Source organism: Microchirus variegatus, assembly GCF_963457635.1.
Source record: "Microchirus variegatus genome assembly, chromosome: 13".
Taxonomy (NCBI): domain Eukaryota; kingdom Metazoa; phylum Chordata; class Actinopteri; order Pleuronectiformes; family Soleidae; genus Microchirus; species Microchirus variegatus.
Genome location: NC_139814.1, coordinates 16701856 through 16728047, shown reverse-complemented (window position 1 = coordinate 16728047; position 26192 = coordinate 16701856). Strand labels below are relative to the sequence as shown.

Here is a 26192-nt window from a genome sequence, read left to right as displayed (position 1 = left end):
CAACCATCTATCATCAGTCCCTCACCAGGCAGCCAGGTGTTAGACACAGCCTCATGACTGGCACATTTCCCAGTCTGGTTTAATTTCTTGCTTCAGGTCTTTAAGAGATTTCATGTTTTTGGAGGAAGAAACAGTTTCTCTCACATTTGAGTAGATCCTCTGCTGACGAGGGCTTAAAGTGGGAGCTGGGAAACATGATATTTGGGACAATGATTGTTTTGTGGATCAAAACAGTTACAAAGCAGTGGTTAAACAATTGTTCTGTGGCAAAACTCAGACACGAGCTATACTCCTGAAACAAAATGAGGATAGCTCATGTAAGATATGATACAGAAAAATATCTACATTACTGAAAAGGCAGCCATAGACGTTCACAAAACAATTAAAATTCATCATTCTAAATTAACATACAAATTATTAGAAGTTGTTATTTCAATTTAAACCCTAATGAAACACTCATGTACTTTTGTTGTATTGTCGGTTGTAATATTACTTTCAATTCATTCATTCTTTCATTTATTTAATAAATGTATTTTCTTGTCACAAACAAACATTGCACTGGCACTAACCCTAACCCTCACAACTTGCATGAAATGTCTGAAATATGGACACACGACAGAGTATAACTATTTAACCTTTTATTCATTTATCTGTTTACATCTTACTGATTTTGGTCATTTCATTAAATAGTCTGTTCCTTAATCGTCCACAGTGTGGAGCTGCTGCATTAATCTGAACACAACACACCCCGCAGAAGAAGAAGCTCAGTCCCGGCAGGCAGCGAGCCAAAGAAGAAGCAGCGCTGCACCGTCACATAACCGCAATGTCCAAGGTTATTCCGGAGAAACTGGACACAACTATGAACCACCACTGACAGGGAAAGGGTGTCATCTTATTCCGGTGAGAAACTGAGCGAAAACAAACACATTTTTGAAGGAAACGTTTGTCAAATTCGATATTAGCAAACACCGGCGTTAACTAGCTAGTAGGGTTAGCCTATGGGCTAGTAAAGAGCCATATGATGGAGTAGTTTACAGCAAACTCCGTTTAAAATGAATAAACAAACATAAGAAGTCTGTTTTTATATAGTTATAATGACACATACTGAAGTGTCTGGTGTAGCAGGACTGTGTTCTTCTGCTGCTGTAGTCCATCTGCTTCTAGGTTTGATCTGTTGTTCATTCACTTTTACTTGCAGTACAGTGGTTGTAATCAATGTTTATTTAAGATACTGATACTGTTGAATGAGTTCAGCCATTCATCTGACATCAACAAGGCATTTTCTCTCAAATAACTGCTGCTCAAAGGATATATTCTCTGTAAACCCTAGATATGGTTATGTTATAAATCTGTATTTTTATTGTGTCACATGTGATGCTTAAATGACAGTTGACAGCTAACACAGATGTTTTCTGTTCTCTCTGTCCATAGTCCGTTATGAGCGTCCCGGTTTTCTTGTCCTCCGTTGCCCGACGCCTCATCCTGCCGTGTCCCACTTCCCGTATGTTCTGCTGCCAGGTGATGGCTCCCAGGTCCATCACAGGGTGAGTTTCCACCAAGCTGTACTGGTTGTCTTTTGTTCTTTGCTTTCCTGACAACAAAAGCTAGTTTCTAGAGAAATACATGCTGACAGTCCATGCAGATCTACTTCCCAGATCTGGAATGTGCCTCATGCTTAAAGGTCAGTTGTACCATTTGTAGATCATTCCCCGTTCAACAACTAGGACAACTGGTAGGGACCCATAAGAATCTAAACTCGAATCTAAACCATCTGTAAATAACCCTTTTGTCCACTCCACTCATATGCTGTACTTTCTTGTCTAATTTTCTAAAAATGAGAGCATAATTTACAAAATTGATGTCATGTGCTATTGAGGAAGACCGAGAATAGCAGTTTAGACCACTTACTCCTCAGGAAATTGTTTTACTGAACTTGTAAATCAAGTGAGAAGTAGGCTAATTTTCCCATAGACTTGTAATCAAACTGACCTGTTTCTGCAACCAGCTCAGATGCTCCCCAGTGGCTGCTCAATATACTGTTACTTTCTAATCGACTACACCAAGGAAAATGGAAAAATTTTTGATATTGGGGTCTATGAGCTACATGGATAGTTTTTTTTTTTAGAAATTAGCCACTCAAACTTTTGTCACCCCAGTTTCCACCACAATTAAAATAGCTCTCATCCCTCATTATAAGAGATCAGTAGTAGATGCTACAGTGTCATTCTGTAAGGATATTATATTAATGATATTTTACATTCAAAACAAATAATGCAAATTGTTCTTGACAGAGGAAATATGTCGTCCAAAAGACAAATGGACCATCTTGAGAGGACAGCAAGCAACTCCAGACAAAATGTAAGTTTATATTTTGAGGTGAATATGTGTATTTCAACTATATTTGCTTTTTTTTCTTTTACAAGACTGCAACACACACCGAATTAACGTAATCTGAAACTCCAAACAGGCCGTGTATCCAGCTGAAGTATGTGGAATCATAAATGAGTCGGAGACAGTCAAACGTCTGAGAATAGCCGTTCATCCAGATTTCAGCTTCAAAGCAGGACAGTGGTGAGTAGAGTCCTGACAACTCACTCAACATTTTCTGTCGGTTTTAGAAACACACTGCCTTGTCTTACTTGCTAAGTTACAACATTATTGTGGATTTGATGGATTTTATTAAACTCTTGTAAAAAAAGATACATTCAGCTTCTCCTGTGTTATCCTCCACATGAGGGACGTGGGTCGCTGGTGCCAATCCAAGCTGACATTAGGCCAGGTACACTCTGGAGAGGTGACCAGTCCATCACAGGGCTGGAAAAAAAGATAATAAAATGAAATAATGAAACATTCATCCCAGCCATATTTTATTGCAAGACTACAAGTTTTGTAGAAAAAGGCATGAACCTAAGAAACAGGTTTTTCTAACCTTAACGCTGCACAACAACATCGCCACAGGGTGGCAGTGTTGTGAATGGTTTGCCGTGGTTGTCTTTTCTTACAGAGAACCTCTCAGTTGACAGCCTTATGTCAGTCAGCATATTGATTCATGTTGATAAGATGAAGTCAATACTTGTCTAGTAATGTGTCGATTAAGCGAATGTTTGAAAGCTTTTGTCATTTATGGTCAAATCAAAAAGCCGTTTACCTCAGAGATTTGAGTTGGGAACTGTTGTGTTGAGACACAGACTTGTTTTGGCAGATGCTTGTCACTTGGAAATGTTGAAGCTTTTCTTCTGTATCTGGAAGATATTAGGCAAGTACATTAACAATAAAAAAGCATCACAATTAAAGACAGACCCTAAACAATGGCATGTTTTACAGTCTATCAAAATGAAATGAGCAACATACTGGGAGGATTTGTTTGAGAGAGCTGCACTGAGGAGTATGAGGAAACTTTGATTGACTTTTAATTAGAATGTAAAGTATAAGCACTTTCCAACTTTATCTGTCAGTCAGTCAGTTGCCAGTGTTAATTAGTGAACCGTTTCACAAGCAGAATCTGTGCATGGGTCCATACTGTAGGTGGGCGGTGGTGAGTTACAAAGCTGGCAGCCAGCTGCCCTGCGGCAACTGATAATGAATGTAAATGGATGGAAATCTTTTTGAGTTTCGCGTTTCTGAAGAAAAAGGACTGTTGGGTTATCAGTTTCCAGGTGGGAGAGGGAAAGGAGGAGAAGGAGGAGGTGGGTGGAACATACTGGATGTGAGCATCTTCAAAGCAGATCCATATTTATGATGCCTCAGAGGGTTGTGGAGTCGCTCTCGAGCGCAAACAGTGGGTCGTTGTGTTGGTGGAACATTAGCTCAAATGTAACGTTGCAGTTTTTCTTTTGGGAAGGGGGTCAACTCTGCCTGTTACACTCTGAATAAACTGACTCGTAGGTTTGTTAGTTTAGTTGTGTTTTCTAGAGCCACTGGACCCTAACTTAGATTGAAGCTCCCCACTCTACCATTGCTCACTTTGACCTTTATCTCAACATGTTCTCACTGCGTGTTTTTCCAGCCAAGAGTCTGTAAAAGTTACAATTTGATCAAGATGGTTGGATTTATTTTAACAACCTTGTGCATGCCATTTAAATAATGCATTTCAATAAAGTTGGCCTTGGTAATCAGCCAAATTCATCATGTGATCAGCTTTGTGATGATGTTTTGTGTTTGGCATGTGCAGGGTGGATTTCTTCATCCCCGGCATGGAGAAGGTGGGAGGTTTTTCCATGTGCTCCAGCCCGGGTTTGCTGCAGCGGGAGGGGGTCATCGATCTGGCTGTGAAATACACTCAACACCCACCAGCACACTGGGTCCACACTATGGTGAGTGTCACTGTCATTGTCAAAATATAGAATTTTTCACCGCAATGTTTTGCTGGTTTTGAGGAAAACAAGATTTGAGAACTGCCAGGATCAATAAGCATTGAGGAAAATTAAGTTAAAGCAGCACAGTGTAAGATTTCAACTTTCAATGTCTCCAAGATTATTATTATTATTATATAACAGGGTGAGCGGTGAAAATATTGGTCCGCCTTTCAGTTGCTGGCATTCGTTTTTTCGTTCCACTATTGAAGGGATACACGACCGAGGTGCTTGTCATCTTTATCTAGAGCGTCTGAGCTTGCTGTGTGTGTCAAGCCGTGTTATTGAAGTCCCCTCACTCATAAATCAAGGGATTGAAACAATGTGCATACAGTGAGCAATAGGTTATGAAAACGCAGGCTATGCAAACTAAAGCACTATCTGGTTTTTTTTATGAAAACAGTGTCCATTTGTTGAAATCATTCACATTCGCTCTGTCTGAATAAAAATGTAAAGAAAAACAAAGCCAGTGCCCGTAAGCCTCACAACCCTGTAATTAATAAACATAAGCACTCATTCCATTCATCCGCATGAATGGATTTGCTGGCGTGCCTGACTGTTTCTACCTCCCTGCCCCTGCTCCTGCAGCACATGACTTCACAACAAGCCACAGAGGTGTTGTACACAACTATAGACTATCATATAAATATATCCTAATATTTAGTGAGCATGTCGCAGAGAATGTGCAGACAAACTACGTATTTGAGGAGTGAGGATGGATTATTGCAATTTCTTATAACTATAATGATTTCAAAGACTGCAACTGTGTGTGTGTGTGTGTGTGAGAGGGTGTTGTCATTTCAAGGTGTGAGAGAAGAAAAGTTATGCAAAAAAAACAAAACACATGCTACATAATCACACCTCTGGTTATTTTTGAAAGTGAAGTGTCAAAAGAAAAAAGTTAGTTATTATCATATTTCATATCTTTGCTTCCAACAACCCAGCAACAGCACAAACACTTTATCTATTAGAACATTTAGTTCATTCAACCATCTAAAATGTAATTAATTTTCAGAATTTGCTTTTATTTATTTAGCTATTACATATGTACATATGTAATAGCTCTGTAATGTTCTATTGTGTCTATATTTAAAAAAGGACTTATTACAACATTTTTGTTTAATCCTCACTGTGTGTGAGGTGAGATGTGTGAAAATGAACAATGTTTCCCCGGAGCTCACTTTTCCCGCTCTGCGCTCGGCGAGGTTGTTTGGAGTGTCAAGTGTTTGATGATGTGTCCTAATAAACAGCTTTGAGCTACAGCATCTTCTGTGTGTAAATAAGAAGCGCAAAGTGGGGTGAAGTGTTTGAGTACTGAGAGACTCCCGGAGCTCTCAGCCCCAGGATTTGTGTGATCATCCCTTTTCCTCTGAACTCGTGAGCTCAGACTCGTGTCAGTGAGAAGACGCAGCAGAAGTGTTGGGGAATGTGACAGCAGATTAAAAGTGTGAGCAATTATTATTATTGTTGTTATTATGACGTGGGTTTGTGTGACGGCAGATGCAGGTGAGGAAGTGTTTTGACTTCACAGGGTTTAATTCACCTCGTCATATGCTTGTTGTGTGTGTCATATCGTTTTACTGCTGAGGCAAGAAATGTACTTAAAAGATAGATTTGTCATGTCTCAGGCTGCATCCATTATAGTCTGTTTTGGTTTAAAAAGCATATTTGGGTCCATATACAGTCATAAAGCCTGGTTGTGCTGTCCCTGTGTTTTCTAACTGGAGACGGTTTAAAACTCTGCTGGTTCTGATTTAGTTTGAAAACTCAAGTTCTGTGTTTTAGACCTTTGGAAACCACTTTCACATCCTGTTATTTTCTTTTTGTCTATGATTTGACCATCAGCTGTGAACAGAAAGCTCCTTTTAGACTTCACCTCGCTGTCAGTCTCCTAACAAAAGTCCTTGAACTTGTTTCCCACTGTTTGAAAACATCTATTTGGTGATATATCAATGTCCTTCCTTGTACAATGATAAGCGATACGCCAGGGTAAATTAAGGCGCTCTAAAGTAAACGTTCCTGCCTGTTTCACTTCACCGGGTGTAGTTACTTCATGTTTCCTCGCGGCGGAGCTGCTCATATGAAAGAGGAAAACTTAGGCGGAAACTGCAGAGAATAGATTCTTCCCGTTTTCGTCATTAGATAAGCATTTTAGATGTTAGTATGGACTTCTTAGAAAGGCCATTTCAAATGCAAACATCTAAGTTTGGCTGTAGCCTCAGGAAAAAAAACCTACTGTCACCATCATTTATTTAACACTTTCTCTTTCATCTCAGTGCACAGTGGGCTCTAAGGTGGACATGCGCGTCGGCGGGGACTTCTTCTTTGACCCGTCACCCTCTGACCCCGCCGTGGATCTGCTGCTGGTGGCTGGCGGCGTAGGGATCAACCCTCTCTACTCTATTCTGTTGCACACCGCAGACCTGCTGCGTCTCAACCACGCGTCAGATTACAACATCGGCTCCGCTCACTTGTTCTTCAGCGCCAAGAACTCGCACGAGCTGCTCTTCAAGGTGAGTTCAGATCATTGTGCGTAATGTTTGAGGGATCTTTTTTTTTTTTTTACCCCCCCATCACTGATTTATTCTAAACTGAATAATGGAAAAGGGCAGAAAGAGCTGCTGCTAACTGGATATTTTTCTAGTTTTCCTGACCTTTCTCTGTGAACCATACAGATGGCTGCACATGAAAAAAAAATCATAGATCAGCAGTTTCTGAAATCCTCAGACCATCTGGCACCAACAACCATGCCATGCTCACTTGTAACGTGACCATGTGTACCTAATAAAGCGGCCAGTGGGTGGATACGATGTAACAAGCGTTTTAATGTCTAACTTCTATATTCTCAGGACTCCATCGCTGAGGTGTGTCGGGAATTCCCTGACAAGTTCTCATGTAACTTCCACATCACACAACACAGCACAGATGTTGACCCACACCTCCAGTCATTTATGAAAAGTAAGAAATGATCACACACACATACGCAATGACTGAGTGACTGTCACATTACAGCACAGCGTGTCATTGTTGATTAATTGCGTCTCCCCAGGCGGCAGAATCACAGAGGCGGAGCTACGGGCTCGCGTTCACCCTCAGAGGACTTTGTGTTACCTGTGCGGGCCGCCGCCCATGATCCAAGCGATTTCAAAAACCCTCATGGACCTGGGTCTCCCTAAAGACAGGATCGTCTTTGAGCAGTGGTGGTAGGATCTCTGACAGCAGAAAGTCATGGTTTTATCCTCTGGGGCTCCTGAGGGGGAAGAGGTATGAGGGTGTGTCATGAGTGGAAAGCAACGAAAATATTCCAGTGATGTGGACTATAGTGAGTGATGGAGCAGTTGAGGAAGTTCATCCTCTCTAATCACTGCTGCTGCAACGTGTTTCCTGATCTGTGACGGACTCCTGGGACCACCCACTCTTCAGCTATCAGCTGACTCATAATGACAATAGAGGAATATTATTTATTATGATTTTAACAAGGGAAACCCATTGACTTTTCCCCAGCTCACTCTAATGCAACAAATGTGCAATTTCAATGTCAACATTTTACTGTACGACAGGTTGACGCACATGGCTTTATATTAGGGCTGAGAGGTTTTTAATAAATATCTAATTGCAATCGTCTGGACTGAAATTGCGACTGCAATGTAAATATTCTCATTCTCATTTGAATAACATATTTTAAATGATTACTGTGTGATATTTGTGCAGATCCGTGTGAAACAGATGTTTTCTGTATAGGTCAGGACAATATTTTATCTAAAATGGTCATTTCACGCACGTTTTGACTTTAAGAACTTATTTTGTGTACATATATATATTTTAAGTTTCCAGCCTGTACTTTTCTTTTGAGATTCAGGCATATTAAAAAGCAATGTTTAGTTTTACACACACGCACAAAACACACCTATGCAAGCGTGTCTAAAAGGATTAGTTTGACATTTTGGGAAACTTTCCTGCCAAGGGTTATGAGAAACAGTCTAAATATAAAGCATTTAGACTTTGAACAGAGGGGAAAGATCTTTTATGGCTCCATCTAAAGATTACTATCTGCTAACAAGGACCTCAAAAGCTCATCACATATTATAGGTCAGTTTTAAAACAAAACAAATTTGAAGGACACATGAATTTCAGATTTCAGGAAAAGGCACATAAAACTATAACTCACTTGTTTTCTGTTGCTTTATCCTTCACATAAGGGTCACAGAGCCAGTCCCAGCTGACACAGGGTGAATGTTGGGGTACACCTGGACAAAAAAAAGGAAGAAAAAAGGATTTTATTTCAAACTGGAACATTGAGGATCAGTGTGTACCATAATACCTCTAATGCGAACTTATTTGGAGAGCTGAAGACGTTCAGGCTACTGAGTATCAAAGTGATTTTTCTGCAGACGTTCACACTGTGCTGTATTTTTAGAGCTCGACGCTTGACACACCTCCCACATACTGATCAGCGTCTGCCTGTCTTACTTCATTTGCGCTGTTTACGTGCATAACACGGTGCCTGTTTCACACACACACACACACACGTCCACATACCCATGAAGAGTTTTTCATCCCGGGGACGGGGGTGACTGCGTATCCTGCGGTGCCGTGTAATGGAACCTCCATGTGGTCTCTTTCTCTTCACTTGGATCACTGAACATCCCTCAGAGATGGTCGGGAGCTCCTCCTCCTTGTTGCCTCTCTGTGGGGAAAATGCTGCTGAGACTCATTTGAGTTGTTTCTGCATTCCTTCCTCATATGAGGAAACATTTTTTTTTTTGCTGGTAGCGTGAGATTTAAGGAAAATAAATTCAATTTACTTTGTCTGTTTTAACACTTTATTGACCCCTGCTTCTTCTTTTGACTCACTGCTTATACACAATACAGGCAGTCCAGGAAATGAGTAATAAATAACTGCTTTCTAAAAAAAAAACCTTAAAGGGATGGTTCACCAAAAATAGAAAAAACAAATTTCCTCACGTGTCTTGGGGTGTTTTTCCAAAGTTGACTAATAAAATGCAGGTGACCGCACCCAGCAGTGGAAATAAGTGTATTTGTATGACACTGAAATAATCTAGATTAAATAACTTACTATATTCTGCCTCCATTGTATTGAGATAGATTCAGATATCTTACCCTGACTTACCCAGAGAAATGTACCACACACTATGTCAATAATAACACAAAATATTAAAAAATCTACAAATTATTTGACCTTGTTTAACCATTTTTTAATAAGCTATATTTGGGCCGTGGACTTGGCTACGAACAGCGTGAAAGTGAGCTGTTTTTAAAAATAACATTTATCTGTACCAACTCTTGTTTATTGGCCAACAGAATGTGATACTGATATTTGTAGTGAAATAAAATTGTCCATAATAGAACAGTTACAGATTCATATACTTATAAACCAGTGAAATCAATACTTCCTGTTACAAGAAAGTAGCAAAATACAAGAAAATTTGCGCTAGGCGCGTTAACGCTTGACACGGACTGACCGGAAAAAGATGCGTGTGACGTCATGTTTACGTGACTCTCGATTGTTAAAATGAGTCTAAAACTCATTAGACTAAATTTTAAAAACAGAGGCACATATCAGCAGTACTGGTTGGTTATTTGTAGCACTCCTCTTTTTATTTAATTAACAGACCGCTCCAGTTAGACTGTAGGCACGCTAGCCAGCAATAAAAGGAGCTAATGCAGCTAACGGAGCTAACTGGTAAACGGTGCCTGGACTCCGGAAACGTGGCATGTAAACATGGCGTCCCACGTGTCTTTTTCCGGTAAATTGTGCGTTAACCTAGTTCCCAGCACTGAAGAAAAATACTTAAGGCTTCGACTGGAAACTATTTAAGGGTTTTACTGTATTGTCTTTTACAGTCCGTTGTGTATTAGACATCACATAATAACACTGACCTGAAGCAGAAAAACTGCACAACACTCATTTATCGAAGCTAAAACCTCAAAGAAAGACATAACAGAGCAGACTGAAGTGTTTGCAACTGTACATTCTATAAATACATTATATGTGACTTCATGTGGGAGGCCGTGTGCACGCAGTAAATAAAAACCCTTAAAGGACTCGTCTCCATAATTGAATCAGGTTTCAGCTTCACTTTCCCCGATTACCGCCTCACATCTCAACAGACGCCGGAGAACAGCTGCTGTTTGATCTGCTCTTCCATCTTCGCCTTCTCCGCCATCCCTCCGTCGTTGCTCTGACACACATCTGTCCATCTCACCGACTTCTCCTGCTGGGACAGAGGGATCATGTCAATGTCAGTTTCCTCCTCCCGGTCTTCGACAGAGACTCTGCTCCCAGACAGGAACAAGGAGCTTCTCTGATGCCACGCGTCCTCTCCTCTGTCCTCTCCACCTTCCTGAGCGCTGCTCCCTCTTTGATTCCTTCTGCTCTCGGCTTCCTCTCCTTTCATGTTTCTTCCCAACGTGTCCATCTCTGCCTCCATCACGGGGGACCTGATCTCTCTCTCCTCTCCTGTGTAATTCTTCTTTGCCTTGCTGCGACCCCTGAGGTTCAGCATCTGAAATCAAACAGATACGACTTAAGACAGTTTTGCGATCGGCCTTTTTTCTCTCCGTCTCTCCAGACACCTGCCAAACCACAACAAAGCCTCGCTCAGTGACGCCTGTTTCCTGTACAGTTTGAGGCCCGACCACTTGCCTATTATTAGACTTTTCAGGAGCGGGTTTATATTTACTGTATGTACATCCCATATTTAGAAGGTTGACTTTCTAATGACATGGAGTCATGTATCCTTGAGGCACAACAGACAGAGACAAGTGACAGATGAGCAGCAACCATGGAAGAAATCGGGGAGAACAAACCTTGAAATCTTTTCTCTTGCGTTGCAGAATGGGTCTCTGAAGGAAGAGGATTTGCTTGGTTGACAAACTCCCATCACTGCAGAAAGAAGAGTGCTCGCTGTTACGTTGTGATCTGACGATGAGCCTGCTGTTGTTAATGTTTTGAAATCCACTTTCTGCTCGCTGAGATTTGACAGATTACAAGACAAGAGCATTTCAGCGACTTTTTTTTTTTTGCTCGCAGCTCCAGGCGCATTTTTCAAAAGTGGTTTCATGTTGAGACGAGCACATGACGGTGATTTGTCTGATCTCAAACCATCTGTCCTGTGTTCCTACACTAGAATGTCACAACTCATCCCAGAACAGAATGAGACGAGGACAAAAGAATCATGAGTCCGACATCAACACTTTGCCGAATTTTGGACGACATGATGATCAAATAGTGGTTTGAACGGTTTCCTGGGTTTAAGATCCTTTCTAAAAAACCTTTCTGCATGGAGTTTGCATGTTCTCCCCGTGTGTGCGTGTGCTTTCTCCCACAGTCCTAAAATAGTCCTAAAATGCAGATTTGGAGATTAGGTAAATTGGACTCTCTAAATTGAGAGTGGATGCTTGTCTCTATGTGGCCCTGTGATGGCCTTTTTTGTCACCAGGGCCCCTCATGTGGAGAATAAAGCAGTATAAAATGGATGGATGGATAATGATCAAATGTAAAGGCAGAAGAAAGGTTTTAGTGGAGATTAAGGACGGGAATTTGAAGCTGAAAATGCTTTTTGAATAATCAGTGGGATTATCTGTTGAATAATCAAACGTGCCATCTCTCGTCCATAGATCTAGAGCCATAGAACAGAATATGCAAAAATACTACATGTTACTTGCACTGTAAAGAACGTTTCAAGGTAGCTATAGCACACATTGAACTCAGATCCAGCAGCTTGTGCTTTCTAAGAAACTTCACCTTTTATCTTTATGAGGGAGGGAAAAGAAGAGCCAGTGCTCCAGCTTAGAACTTAAAATAATTTTTCTACATCAGACATGTTTTTGCCAGAGGGGAAGAGCACAAACAGCAAACTCCAGCGCATTAGAGATAGTTAGATAAATGCAGGTTTCACAGCGTGTTGAGCAAAGAGGAGCAGCTAAGAAGATGCATTCAAAAGCCCCGGTAAAAAAATAGCTTGAAGCAGCTTCAAGATGTCAACACTAGAAATGGAGTAGACAAATTATGAATAATCGCATTGACTGATCGAATTTTTATAATCGAAAAAAATAAAAATAACTGAATATTCATGCTGTGCAGAGATAGAGTGATAACTGTAGGTCATCCTGTACCTGTTCGTCTTGACAATTGGTGTAGGCAACACACACATTAGCCTCCATCCATAAGGAGCTAAAGACTGAAGCAATGGGATGTAGTCCGTCTTGACCATGACACCCTAAAACAGGAGAAAGAGACGACACAAATGCTATAAGCAAACACACAGTCCACTCATCTTCTAATCTATTAATAACTCAAAAAAAGACTCACATCGACAACGGTCCACTGTTCAACCACAATAGCATCATAGGAGATGTTTGTGGTCTCCTCTGCAGAGCTCTGGAAGATGAACACACTATCCACAGATGAAACTCTGCTGTCTGGATTTTAAAAAAAAGAAAGAAAAAAGAAAGAAATCAGAACAAATATGAGACAGCTGAAATACAGGAGGATGTATGTGATTCAGATGCTTCAATCTCTCACTATTGATCCCTCTCTCCTATGACTTAAGCCTGCTTATTCCATGGGTGACTGCGCAGTGACTTAAGGCGTAAGTCGCAGACTAACGGCACAGCAGTCGCTCCATGCATATTATCCTGCAGTGATGAATAAATCTACAGCCTGAGCGGAATTCTCCTCTTCTTAAACACTGGTGCGACTAAACTTTTCGAACTTCTTCTAAGAGTTTAAGCTATTCAGCGTCACAGCAAAAGCCACATCGGTAAGTCGTCCACCACAATTCAGGATTCATCTTCTACCGCTTTATCCTCCACATGAGGGTCACTGGTGCCAATCTCAGCTGACATGGATGACATCCATCACAGGGCCACATAGAGACCATTAACCATTCACTCTCACACTTATGGTTAACTTAGTGTGTGTTTTCTAAATATTCAATATTATATGACATTTTATAGCCCAAACAACCAACAAATCAAACGGAGAGGCCCTCAAACGTACCGCTATGATTATCTTCCAGATGGAAAAACCCATCGACGAGGTGTGCACCGCTGCTGAAATGCTGACTCATGTGGTCAAGCCAGTGCGCGTCGACTTCCGTGACGAGCCCTTCCTCCTTCTGGATTAGAAGCGGCACCCTCAGCGAGTAGAACCTCAGCGAGGTGTTGAGCTCTCCTGTGTGGTTGTACAGAGCAAAGAGCTGCATCCCTGCAATCACAAATAAACCAGGGAATCAGTCACTGAAGAGCGTAACTGTCAAACTAGACATCAGACTGGTTACTTACGAGCCTGTGCTGCTGGTGAAGTTGCATGTTGATCTTTCTCTGAACCCTTGAGACAGATGTGGTTGTTATTGTGCGTCGTTTCCCGGCTTTGTCCATTCGTACAGACGGAGCTGGGCCTTTTGTCGTTGTTGCGCTGCAGCTCTGGAGAGCTGAGCCAGCTGTCCATGCTAGCACTTCGTCTTCCTCTCTGGTTTGGCAGGTTAAAGCGTCTCTCCGTCAAGAGTTTGTGTTGCGGTAGACCGCTGCAATCCTGCTGTCCAAGACATTGCTGGTTCTCAGTGGCACCTCCAAGTTCTCGACAACGAACTGTGTCCACACCTGGTTTATTGTGACTTTGAGGTTGGTTTGTTGATTCTTTCAAAATGACCTGAGGTGAGGTCTCCTCTCTGCTGAGCTCTGAACTCTGGGCAGGTGTCAGAGAGCTTAAGTCCAGTTCTTTGGGCACCAAAGGCGGCGAGTTACATTCTACACTTTCATGATCGAACCCCTGAGGTCCAAACAGGTGATGGTCGGTCTCAATGCCACTCAGATGTGGTTCAGTCACGTCCGTCGGGCTGGTGCTGGTGCTGAAGGGGTTTCGATGTATGGGCGAAGGGCTTGAATGCAACGACGACAGCTCCTCAGGGTCCCACTGCCCTGTAAAGCACGGTCCACCGCCCGGCTGCTGAACAAAGCCCACAAACATCACGCCTTGCTCTGCTACATCCTGGATCTGCAGAAGCAATGTGTGCACACCTTCTCGTAAACCCAATTTGAGTGACACATTAATATAAAAAAGATGGCGTTCACGGCACGCCGAAACACGTTTACAGTTTCTTCAACTACAGCCAGACAAACAATACCTCATTTACACACAGACAAAGGCTGACAGATTTGTGCACAATAACAACCTACCTAATCATCTGCAAAGATCAAATATTCAAATGACAAAAAGGACCTCATTATCTCAACGCACGTGCACACGCGTGTGATAGACTTGCATGTGCATGCGTGTGTGTGTGTGTAACTGGACGTGCGTCTCCCTCCCATGGAGGCTCTTCTGGTTAATTGTCAGTTGATATTTGAGCTGACAGTTTCAGACAGACTTGACGCGAGAACAATCACATTGCAAACTACCATCGAGCAATAATGAGACTCATCTTCTCCCATTACACACAACTTTTGACACTTATCCTCACGCGCACACACACTGAACACAAGTATAAATACAAACACACCGATTTTTGACAAGTATATCCAAAGACTGATTTGGAGTGGATGGTCTTGTGAGAAAATTGAAGTATTGAATTTTAAGATACGCACACTCTGCTCCCGGTTTCTCGGCAGCTTTTGTGATCCGATTGGTTATTCATGTCACGCCGCCAGAGCCGATCATATTATATTCAGCGACGTGCATTTCCATCCAATCAGGTCTCCCTTTGTGTTCTCTGGGTGTTCAGATGCAAATCTACTCAATAGAGCACATTTTCATTTCCCATCGCAGGTCTGTTGGCAAATTCATGAGCGGACAAAAAAAAAAGGTGCGTTTTATGGCTGATAAAATGTCAGCGATGACGATGTGGTCGGCGCGGTATCTTGAGGTTAACGCTCTCGCTATTGTTTACCGTAACCTTCCCGTCATTGTATAGATCCGCTCTTTGTTCATCAGTCAAGGCAGCGTGAATTAGCATTGGAGCAGCATGCAACTGGTTGGTTTATTTTTTCATTCTTCCGTCATCTTGTGTGTACTATAAATGGTTGCGATCATGCCAGTCAGGTAAATCTGCAATATTATGAAAGGATTTGCTGCTTGTCGGGACCAGAAGGTGGTTCACCATATGGCACGCTAACACATATGCAATCATAAGCAGATGCCTGTAGCAAACTGAGCCCTGTAATGTTTCAGTGATTTAAGGAACATGAAAAGAGAGGGGGTTTGTGTAGTAGTTAGAACTCTTGCCTTTGCAGCAAGAAGGGCCTTTCTGCATGGAGTTAGCATGTTCTCCCTGTGTGTTCCTGGGTTTTCTCCAGGTTCTCCGGCTTCCTCCCACAGTCCAAGAAACATGCAATATGGGGATAAGTTCATTTGGACACTCTAAATTGACCGTAGGTGTGAAAGTGAACGGTTGTTTGTCTCTATAATATAGAGACACTGTCCAGGGTGTACGCCGCCTATTGCCCTATGTCAGCAGAGATTGGTACCTGTGACCCTCATGTGGAGGATAAAGCAGTAGAACATGGATGGATGGAAAACAAGAGAGTACAACAGGTATAGAAAGAGACGAAAGGTGGGAGTGGATTCTACTGCTCTTCCAGGAAAAGGAAAAATGTACATATAAATCAAGAGAGAAGAGTAACATTAACATCATTTTACCACATGAACATCACCTCACTAAGAGAGGACTGTGAATCAGAAATAATGGAACCAACCATTGTACTTTTCATTGTTACATGATCCCACCTGGCTACTTTGCTTTGCGTGATGGTCTCTAAAAAAACGGCTACGAATGAATTGAAAAAGAAAAGTTGTTATTCAAGTAACTTACTGTCAGTGAGTTGTGTAATTAAAACCTCACTTACTCTTGATCTTAACTTCATTTTCTTATTAAATTTCTTACTTAATCATTGCCCAGTTTTCCTTTTTTTTTTTGCGACATCGCACGCGGGGGTGAATTATGGCAGAAATCTGACGGATGAGAAATTTGAGTTGCTAACACCAACTGGGCTTTGATTTTTGCTCTCTTTCAATTTCTTCAAACATGTTGTACAGGTATTTTTATTTTTTTTTTACTTGCTGTTTGGATACACCTGTCCAAAACTGGTGTTTAGCATCAAACTCTGCATTTAGTCATTCTCACTCTTCTACCGGTTTGTCCTCAGCTGACATAGGGCGAAAGGCGGGGTCATAGCCTGGACAGGACACCAGTTCATCACAGGGCCACATAGAGACAAATAAACATCCACTCTCACACCTATGGTCAATTTAGAGAGTCCAATTTATCTAATCCCTGAATCTTTTTGGGCTGTGGGAGGAGAAAACCCATGCACACACATGGGGAGAACATGCAACTCCATGCAGAAAGGCCCTTGTTTCGAGTGGGTTGCAAACCCAGGTCTTCTTGCTGCAAAGGCAAGAGAGCAAACCACTATGGAAACATTTTGAAATATGAGGAAATAGGGTTATATACTCAGTTGAGGCATAAGAATCACTAAGACACATATGTTACATGCAGATTTAAAATATTCCTCTCCTCTGACAGGAATTTGCATGCTTCAGTTAGATTTATCAGTGCACACAGGGCCTTTCTCTGAAATAAGTCCAACAATCTGAAGAGCTGAACAATAATATTTGAACAACCCTAAACAAAAAAATGGAAAAGAATGACCACCAACTGCTAGATTCTATTTGATGAATACCAAGTGTGCTCTTCGCACAACACAACAAAGACTCTTATTTGTATGCTATGTGAAGTCACGTCCACGAGCAGCGATTCATCTGAGCTCAGACGGTCTTCGCTGGCACGGCTTTGGACTCACCCTCTTCACGTAGCTCTGGATAACTTCTGGGTCAGCAGCCTGATGACCGGCCACACACACATCCGTCTCCAGACGATGTCTTGCGCACCTCATTTGACTTTTCTCTGAGCTACAGGATGAGACAAACCAAATATAATAAGTGTAAAACATCGACCGTGTTCGAATAACTTTGATTACGTTCATTTTCTGTCCGTTATCTCTGAAGCAGCTTCAATACTCTAACATTACAGTCCAAATGAGCCTGGACTCCATAGATTCTGGTTGACAGGATCATGTGCACTCATCGACCCAGCAGAACGATTATGTCATTTGTGACAGGGTGAAGGTTCCATCTAAAAGGGAGTGTGCACATTCACCACAATCACAAAAGACTTATTAGACAGAAAAAAGGGCACAGAATTTCGTTCTGCTCGCACTGCTAGACACCATCATAAAAGGAGTATTCAGATACGCCTCTTCAGATTTGGATTGAGGTCAGCGAGGAGGCCATAGCAATATCTTGTGCTCTGAGGCATGAGTGACATTCCCAGCTAGATTTCAAACAGAAGATCTGTCAGATTTTTTTTCTTTTCTCGCTTGTAGAAAAGGGGGACGGCGATGATGGGGAGATAAAAAGGCGGAGTAAAGGCGACGGAGAGGCACGCGGAGGACAAAAGAAAAAAGGGGACCAGCCATCACTGAGGAACGCAGATGAAAGGATGGAGAGATGGTTTCTCTCTTTCAGCAATGCCGTTCCCCTCTGGCGAGTGCTGATGATGCAATCAACCGTCTCCACGGTGACAGGTGCCAGGAAGCAGCAGGACCACTTGGCAGGAGGGGCATCAAAGGAGCAGCCCATGCACCTGCCTGTGCACGAGCATGCCTCTCTCAGTGTGTGTGTGTATGTGTGAGAATACAATACTCTATTCCTTCAATTCACAATAAAAAGAGAGTGAAGACACTGAACTCTGCAGGATGCCTGAAAGTGTGGATTCAGCAATGTCGTCTCCTTTAATTGCATATGTAACCACGGTTCTGCAAGCGAGGAAACACAACAAGCAGCTCGACAGGCGTTGTGATATGATGGAGAGAGTGTGGGTCATTTGATGTTTTATGCATCACACATGTTTTGGAAATGACAGAAAATATTCATGCGCAGGGATAAAAAGGGCATGTTAAGTGGCGGTAATTAAAAAAGACAAAACTGAGGGAATCAATTTTAAGGATAGCAGTGAGGGGGTGATGTGTGAAAACTATACACTCTGCTCAAATATGGTGGCTAACGGAGGTTTTAGTGTCGCGTAAAAAGCACAGAAGAAGTTCCAAGAAGACATTTTAGTGTGGTTGCGTCATATGAAATTCACTTTACATTAAGAGATGGGAGGTTTTTTCTCTTACGATAATCAGATTCCGGTGCCTTCCACTCTGCCCCAACATTAATCATCTCCTTCATCTTAATCGCATCACTGTTCAATTCCAATCTTTGCGGTCAAAACCCGCTTGTTCCCTACAGGAGAAATGGTTTAGTTTGCAAACCTTGGCGTCTCTTTGACCAGCACGGCCCGGTGAAGCTGGCGCTGGATGTGCGCATGGCGAGGGCCGCAGGGGTGGACGAACGGATGCACGGAGACGAGGACGAATCCCTGCGCGTAGAGTTCCCTGACCTGAACCGGCAGCTCTCTGACCGAAGAAAGACAAAGCACCGATGACACCGACACCTCTGCAGGGAGGAGAGAGAGTAAAGGGGGTAAGGAGGGAAACACTTTCATCAAGAAGGGATAATAAGGAAGTGGTCAAGACACAAAGATGTGAGAGAAGAGGGAAAGCAGTGGAAAAGGTAGTTGGAGGTGGATTAATGCTGGAACAAAGAGGAGGAGTGAATACAAAGAGGAAAAAATGGACAAAGGGTGTGAAGAAACAAAGACAGAGAGCATGTTTTATTATGATAATAGCCGCTGAACAACACATGGCATTTTCACGCTGAATCGGAAACTAATTACACCAGGACTATTATCCTGTGTCCTCGCTGTGACTGGGCACAGTCTGGGTTTTTTGGGGAAACAACACACACACGCGTACATTTGTGCAAAGATGCGGACAAAAATGCATGCTGGGAAATGCTTATTTGAACACACACACGAAAAGGTTGGAAAGACAATGCTATCTTCTTTGCTCGTGTGATATTAGCGGCAATCACCAGCACTGAGCCGGTTACCTTATTACCACACACAATGGAAAGGAAAACCCCTTCAGTTCAGTGGAAATGGTTAGCGGAGCTTATCTCACGGCTGCAAATCCACCAGAGAGAGTGCAGCGTCTGTGAGAACCGCCCTCTCGGGCTGGTGTTTTGTGGTTAAAAACCCTCTCTCCATTGACCGGCTTTTAGGGGAACACACGCTTACTGTATCACTGACAGAAGCCAGGTGTGTGACAGAGGGAGGGAGGAAGAGGAGAGAGGTGAAGAGAAGGCAAATGGAACAGGAGAGGCAGTTATCATGGCAATGATGGAAGTGGGAGAGAGGAGGAGAGAGAGATGAGGCTGTCTGTGCCTGAATGCTTGTCATCCTTTCCCATTCAATCTCATTTGCATGGTTTCTGGAGAAGAGAAAATAACCTGAATAAATTAACATGCACACAAAAAAAAACACACACACACACACACACACACAAAGGAGAAAAAAAAAAGAAAAAAAAAAGAGATGTGCAAGCCATCTCATTTTTAATTTGTTCTCCATCATCTGGCTCATGTTCGCACACACATGAGAAGCTGGCCACCGCGTTACAGAAAGAAGAACAAGGAAACACATTTACCTGACAGGATAAAAATAAATAAATAATAATTCCAGTGAAAATCCAACCATCACATCTTCTTGGCATTAAATGCTTGGAATCAGGGGGAGCCTTTCATCAGGCAAACACTTAAATGGGTGTCTGTGGGGAATTATCAAAAGCAGTACAGTGATGATAATAATAACAGCTGGAGACTTGGGTGGTTTAGTGGGTGGTAGAGTGGGGGGTGGTGGTGGCTGACAACGATCCCCTCACCGTAAACAGTCATTAGCCATCATTTGCTCTGCACGGCTGGCACTCACCCACCGTCGAAACGCCAGCGAGGCATCGCGGCTAATTCAGGCAAAAGGCATAGAAAAGTTATTAGGGTGCTCCGTATAGCGCTTTAGGCTGGGGGAGAAACTTCATTTATACTGTCTGCCACTGTGGGATTTAAAAGGGGAGGCTGCAGTTCCGCTCCAGAATAGGAGCATGGGAAGAGCTCAGGGCAGAAAAGCCGGGTGGAGGTTTTATAGAGCCAGTCAATTTGTACTTAATCTGAAATATTTTTTGCAGGGGCACTTCTTTGTGTTTTCAGTCATACTCGCAATACAGTTGTATGTGAGTATGTTGATGTGCACATCAGATACAATCGCTGTTCAACCGCGTGAGCGGCTGCTCAGCTGTTGATTCCCGCTCTGCTATTTCCATCTCAAACCCACATCTTTGACCACATAACGGCTGCTGTGTGCTGCGAATGACGACTCACTTTTTGACCCTGGAATTCACACGCTGCGTATGTGCGAGAGTCATCTCCTCCCCGTATCATTTTGAAAGAGCTCATTAATTCCTTGTACAAATATCCATGTGCGACTGTAAAGCATATTCTATGGGTTTATGTGTGCCACTGTATCTCTGCCAGTGTGCACGGGCCATCTTATTGCCTGGTGCACATGACAGAGATAGTTTGCACTAAGCCTGCTAGGTGATGCAGGGGGATTACTACTCAGAGCCACCCTCAGGGCTTATCCCTCTGCCTGGTGGAGGTTCACGTTTATTGAAATAGCCTTCTAATGACTTGCAGAGGTTTTTACGCGAGGATATGTGCCAAAACAGTGACTACAAAATAATCAACTTCCTGGAGCCAGGAGCTCCCTACTGTTTGGGGAATGCAGCCACGGGCTATGGCAGTAGTCGGTCAGCGTCTGAGATCTTTTCGAATGGCGTCTGATCTCTGCAGCACGCCTGCTTTACACAAACTGCCTCAGAAGGAAAATCTGACAAATACAAGCTGGTAAAAAAAAAGGTTTGCTGCGGGAACACAGCGTGGCGCTTAAGGCACACACAGTACCATGTACTTGTGATGGTGTGAATTCTAGTCTGGCTCACATTTGACACATAGTAGCTCTCTGCCATCTTTGCTGGCATTCAATACCGGATTTGTGCTAATTAGAATAAAACACTTTTTAAAAAATAATCCATTCAAATGTTTTGAACTGTCAACTGTCAACATTTTTCAGTGATTCTTCATAACATGTTGCCCAGGAAACTTGAATCAGATAAGGCAGGTGTCATAAAATGATGGATTTGTGCTTTGCCTGCTGTCAGAGACACATACATCACATTCTGAGTCTGATAGCAAAGATATATCATGTCAAGTAGAAGGATTTTTTCCAAGTCCTTAACAGAGGAAATACATACATCACACACACACACACAGTACACAGCCACTGTAACCAGTCAAGCAAACACATCTGAGTGTTAAACACATGCAAGTTTTAATGAGACAAGTGGCTCTCCATCTCTGCAGGGTGGCAGAAAGTCATCAGCTCCGTGCGGTCTGCTCCAGATACCAGCGTTAGTCACACAGCGTCACACCTAACCTCCTTCCTCACACATCCACAGATTCCCAACTTCTGCTTGCTCCTCCTCCTCCTGCTTCTTACACCTTTAACTTCCTCCACTCCACTTCTCCTCCTCCTCCTCTTCGTTCCAGACTAGCACTCGCTGCATGTTTCATGCTCTCATGGACTGTTCATTCCCTCACTTGTAGTTCTCCATTAAATCTGTGACATTTTTCCTCCCCTACTCTCTGCCTCCTTGCTCTCTGTGTTTCTCTCCCTCTCCTAATTATCCGCGCACAGCTTTGACACAAAAAGGAGGATGGATTAAAATGTCACACATGGCTGTTACATTTCATACTTAACATTCATGCTGACATGTCAAGGTAACCAATCACTATTACACGGGGCACACAATGGAGACCCTGGTGTTACTTTTTGTAAACGTGGGGGCGATGTTTCCAGGTGAGAATATGCTCAATGGAATAAGACTTTGGTTTCATGTCATGTGATGGAGATGGGGCTTCAATTTCAAATAATCTGTCCTTGTGTGAATCCCAGGCGAAATGCCTGAAACACTGAGCACTCTTCTTTTCAAGCCTCCTAAATTCACCACAGGGTCGTCGTGACCCAGCGCAAGCGAGCGGGGCTGAGTCACATGCCTTGCATAAGCTCAAAAAACAAAGACTGACACTATTTTGTTAGCCAAGTTCACTAAGTTTCTTTCATTAGAAAGAAAACATTAATGTGTCCGTATGACTAAAGCCAGGCTTTTTGAAATTACACAAAATCAAGTATCTCAAAGTGGGATGGACACCCAGATTAGGTGATTGAGAATGCGAAATGTATACCTTTAGTATGAGCAGAGTTAAACTCAAGCTGACCTGGCTGCTCTGTGGATGCACCACAGTTCTCACCCCTGACTTGGAAAAAGATGGGGTTGTGTGTGTGTGTGTGTATATATATATATAAGTGCAATTTCTGTGATAAAATGTTAGAGAAAGACAACAGGAAGCCGTGTTGATTCATTAGTTCATATTTCAAGGAGAAGGCGTGAGATTAAATCCTTTTTCAACTCCTTCCCACTCCTTTTCAAACATGAGAAAGAAGCTAATGAACGCGAAGGGTTTGATGTGTATGTCTGTTTGTGAATTGAACATTTGTTCTTCTTAATGTTCGACATAAACTAAACTAAACACCATAAATAAGAGAAGAACCCAGTGCATGGACAAATTAGACAACAGCAACAAAAACAACGAGACTGATTTCATGCTTTGCCAGCTTAAAGAATTGAATATTTCTAATTAAATGGATGGAAGGAAGAGCCAGAATGGCACCCAACATGCTAACAACCATGAATCGAACTAATACTAACGAGATAAAAGGGGGCGTTTCACTCCATCGCGGAGCAGAGGTGGACATATAATTCAATAAATCGACTCCATGCTAGTGCTTGTGTACTGTGACAAGGACTTTCGCAGTCAAGCTACAACCGTAACTGTGCACGGTAACGTAGTGATTGTCCACCACTCAAACGTCCGATCTACGTCCCTCTTCAGTCTGATCAGTCCTATTCCTGAAATCACAACTTGGTTTAATAAACCACCACCGAGTTAAAAATATCTTAAAGGGGTCACCAGGAAAGATATTTATTTTTTCATTACTATGGAAGGAGTTGTCATGTCACGCTGGCATGGAAATAATATTATTAATGGAAGGCAAATTGAATTAACGTGTGGATTTGACCGTGGGTTTCCTCAATGTCACGGACTGACATACAAATTCCTCTATCTGCCTCCTACATATACCCACCCACCCACACACAAATAAATACCATTGCTGGGAATGAGGTCGCTCAATCTCCACAAACAATCAGATAATCCTTCAGGAATCCTTCACTTCTCTTGGTCTCTCTATCGCAACCGGAGAGAGGGAAAGAGACAGGAGAGAGGCAGGCAGGCACACACCCACTCATAACCACACACACTCACACACACAATCAATTCTTCTTTAGAAGCCGTGTTTATCCTAAAAGAGAGTATAGCCATCTTAAGCAGCTCAGGTGGTGTCATTGAGTTTACCATATAAATGACCCACCTGTCTGAAGAAAGATAACACAAACTCTATTGACTAAGTGCTAGAGAGCGCTTTGTGTGCCATGGCTGCTGTGTCTATATAAATATATATATATATGTGTGTGATGTCTGTATACATGTGGTGCTGCTGCTCGCACAATCAGTCAATTTATCTCGTGCCGCCTTCGGTACCAAGCAAAGGGGGAGAAACTGTCATGTCTTTTGTCTGTTTTGGTCACCACCTCCATTCTAGGTTGCCAGATTTGTCCCAGCCAAGACTACAGCATAACCCATTTGCCAAACAAGACAAGGCTGGCCGAAATTGAATCCGACTGGCAACCAGACCACTGCCACTTGGCCGTGATGGCGTGCCTTCTGTCTGTTACACTGTTGCATAGGAAATGCTTCTTCTAAATGGGACTCAGTGAGTCACTTGCACCTGCTTTCAGCTTGTTGGGCGATAGAGTGGCTTACACCAGTGGCTTATAAACACATTAAGCCATAACAGGGATTTTTTTTTTTTTTTTTCTTAATCTGCTTTAACACTATCTGTTTCTTCTCCATGCCTCGCTCCGTCTCCTCACAGTCCACACCAACACAATGGCAGAATTAGTATTTTTAGCAAACAGACTCTAGAGGATTCTCATCAAACATTCTCAAGATGCTGCAAGCATACACAAACACACAATTTTGTTATATTCTCAAGTTCACACACATTTTTCAGAGAGCATGCAAACACACATCAGCTTTAGTGTGTTGTCACTGTGTGAGAGAGAGGCAGAAGGAAGTTAAAAGAGCATGACTACATCGAAGCTGTATCTGAGAATGAAACTCTTTGAACTCAACTGCAACACAGGAGCCACAAACAGACACAAGTTCAGCTCATAAGCCGTGTCCTACCCCCAGGATAGTCAGACTACAGAAGGGAAAACGAAAAACGAAAAAATCAGCTCCTCAGAGCTGCTGACCTAAACATTTAATTTAACTGCGTAAAGTTGGATGAGCATGCGTGACTATTTTATGAGTGGAACACACAAACACTGCTGCAAGCGAGGAGGAGGAGGGAGGGGGGTGACAAAGCAGAGAAAACTTCAGTACATTACAAACAGAACAAACATTTCTTTTTTGCTCAGCAAAAAATGACTCCTTTGGATTTTACCCAAAATGTGAAGAAACATTCCTTAAAAACAGTTCCTGCCTCCAGACTGGAATCGGGACAAAAAACAATGTGAATCAGTTCTGAATGAAGCTTCGCTGCTGCATGTGACGGCCAAGATGTTGTTCTTTTCGGGCCGAGCTACGTGTGCAACTGCTCTCCATTGTTGTGAACTCCCTACAGTGTGATAATAAACACTAAACATGGAGTAGATTACAGAGAGGAATGCTTAGACGGGGGATTTAAGCAGAATTAAACTGTCCTTCACTGACCAATGCAGTTTCAGTCAACACACAATGTGTTCCGGACATAATATGCAGATTTAACTGGATGTGAGGTCACATGACCTTGACCTACTGCCTTGTCAGTCTTTATCTGAGAGTTTATCTGTGATGTGAACATTTGTGCCAAATATGGAATTTAGAGGCATCTGTGGAACAATGCTAAGGAAATAGACCTTTGACCTTTAACCTTTAAGGCCTCAGAGCATTCAGATCTCATCTCATCACAAGAATAGGATGGAACCAGCCTAAAAACAAAATATCTCTTGAAACTTCATGTTTATACTCATCGTCTTCGATATTGAGATGATACATGAAGTCGAGTCACATGATGCTGGGAATGGACAACGGGGGAAACAAACTACAAAAGGTATATAAAGTGCACACGGGAAAACTGCCATGAGGAGACCATTAGCTGCATGCTGCACGTACACTGTTACAATATTCATACCTTCTTTCCCCAACAGGAAATCCAGGAAGTGGTAGGTGTATGCCACACCCACTTTAGTCTCCACCTGAGGCCGTCGGAGCGTGGAGTAGATATTTCCTGGGCTTCGCCTCTCTTCTGTCTTCCGCAGCTTTGGGAGCCTACACCCCATATCTCTGTGAGAGGAGAGGAGAGGAGAGGAGGTGTTAAACGAGATATAAGATTATCTGAGAATAACGAAAAGGAAGGGTGCCAACAAAGACTTTCCTTGGAGACAGTGGAATAAACAGTGTTTCTAAATATACAACCGATACACTAGCAATTCCAATAACAATTGCACGAGAGTCACGCGCATGCTTAATTTGCTATTGCAAACCTTGTATGGTGGGAAAGAACGTGTTAATCCAACACAGACCTTCTTCATTTCTATCTCCCGCTGTCTCACACACACACGCGCGCGCACACACTCCCTGCAATAATACTGAAA

At 42.6% G+C, this 26192-nt stretch overlaps 2 protein-coding genes across 2 annotated transcripts; one reads left to right on the top strand and one right to left on the bottom strand.

Moving 5' to 3' along the window:
• Positions 1-2298: 2298 nt before the first annotated feature.
• On the top strand, positions 2299-7729 carry oxnad1 (oxidoreductase NAD-binding domain containing 1; the record flags this gene model as incomplete). The annotated part of the gene is made up of 6 exons (XM_083899884.1): positions 2299-2358; positions 2468-2571; positions 4172-4313; positions 6629-6865; positions 7202-7310; positions 7402-7729. The coding sequence occupies 6 exons, from the start codon at positions 2299-2301 to the stop codon at positions 7557-7559; spliced, it is 810 nt and encodes a 269-aa protein (XP_083756010.1). The 3' UTR covers positions 7560-7729.
• Positions 7730-10477: 2748 nt separating this feature from the next.
• Positions 10478-25877, bottom strand: rftn1a (raftlin, lipid raft linker 1a; the record flags this gene model as incomplete). The annotated part of the gene is made up of 9 exons (XM_083899534.1): positions 10478-10879; positions 11184-11259; positions 12492-12595; positions 12688-12790; positions 13374-13584; positions 13662-14373; positions 17178-17286; positions 18693-18876; positions 25730-25877. 9 exons carry the CDS (start codon positions 25875-25877, stop codon positions 10478-10480), a joined length of 2049 nt encoding a protein of 682 aa, XP_083755660.1.
• Between the last annotated feature and the right edge of the window lie 315 nt (positions 25878-26192).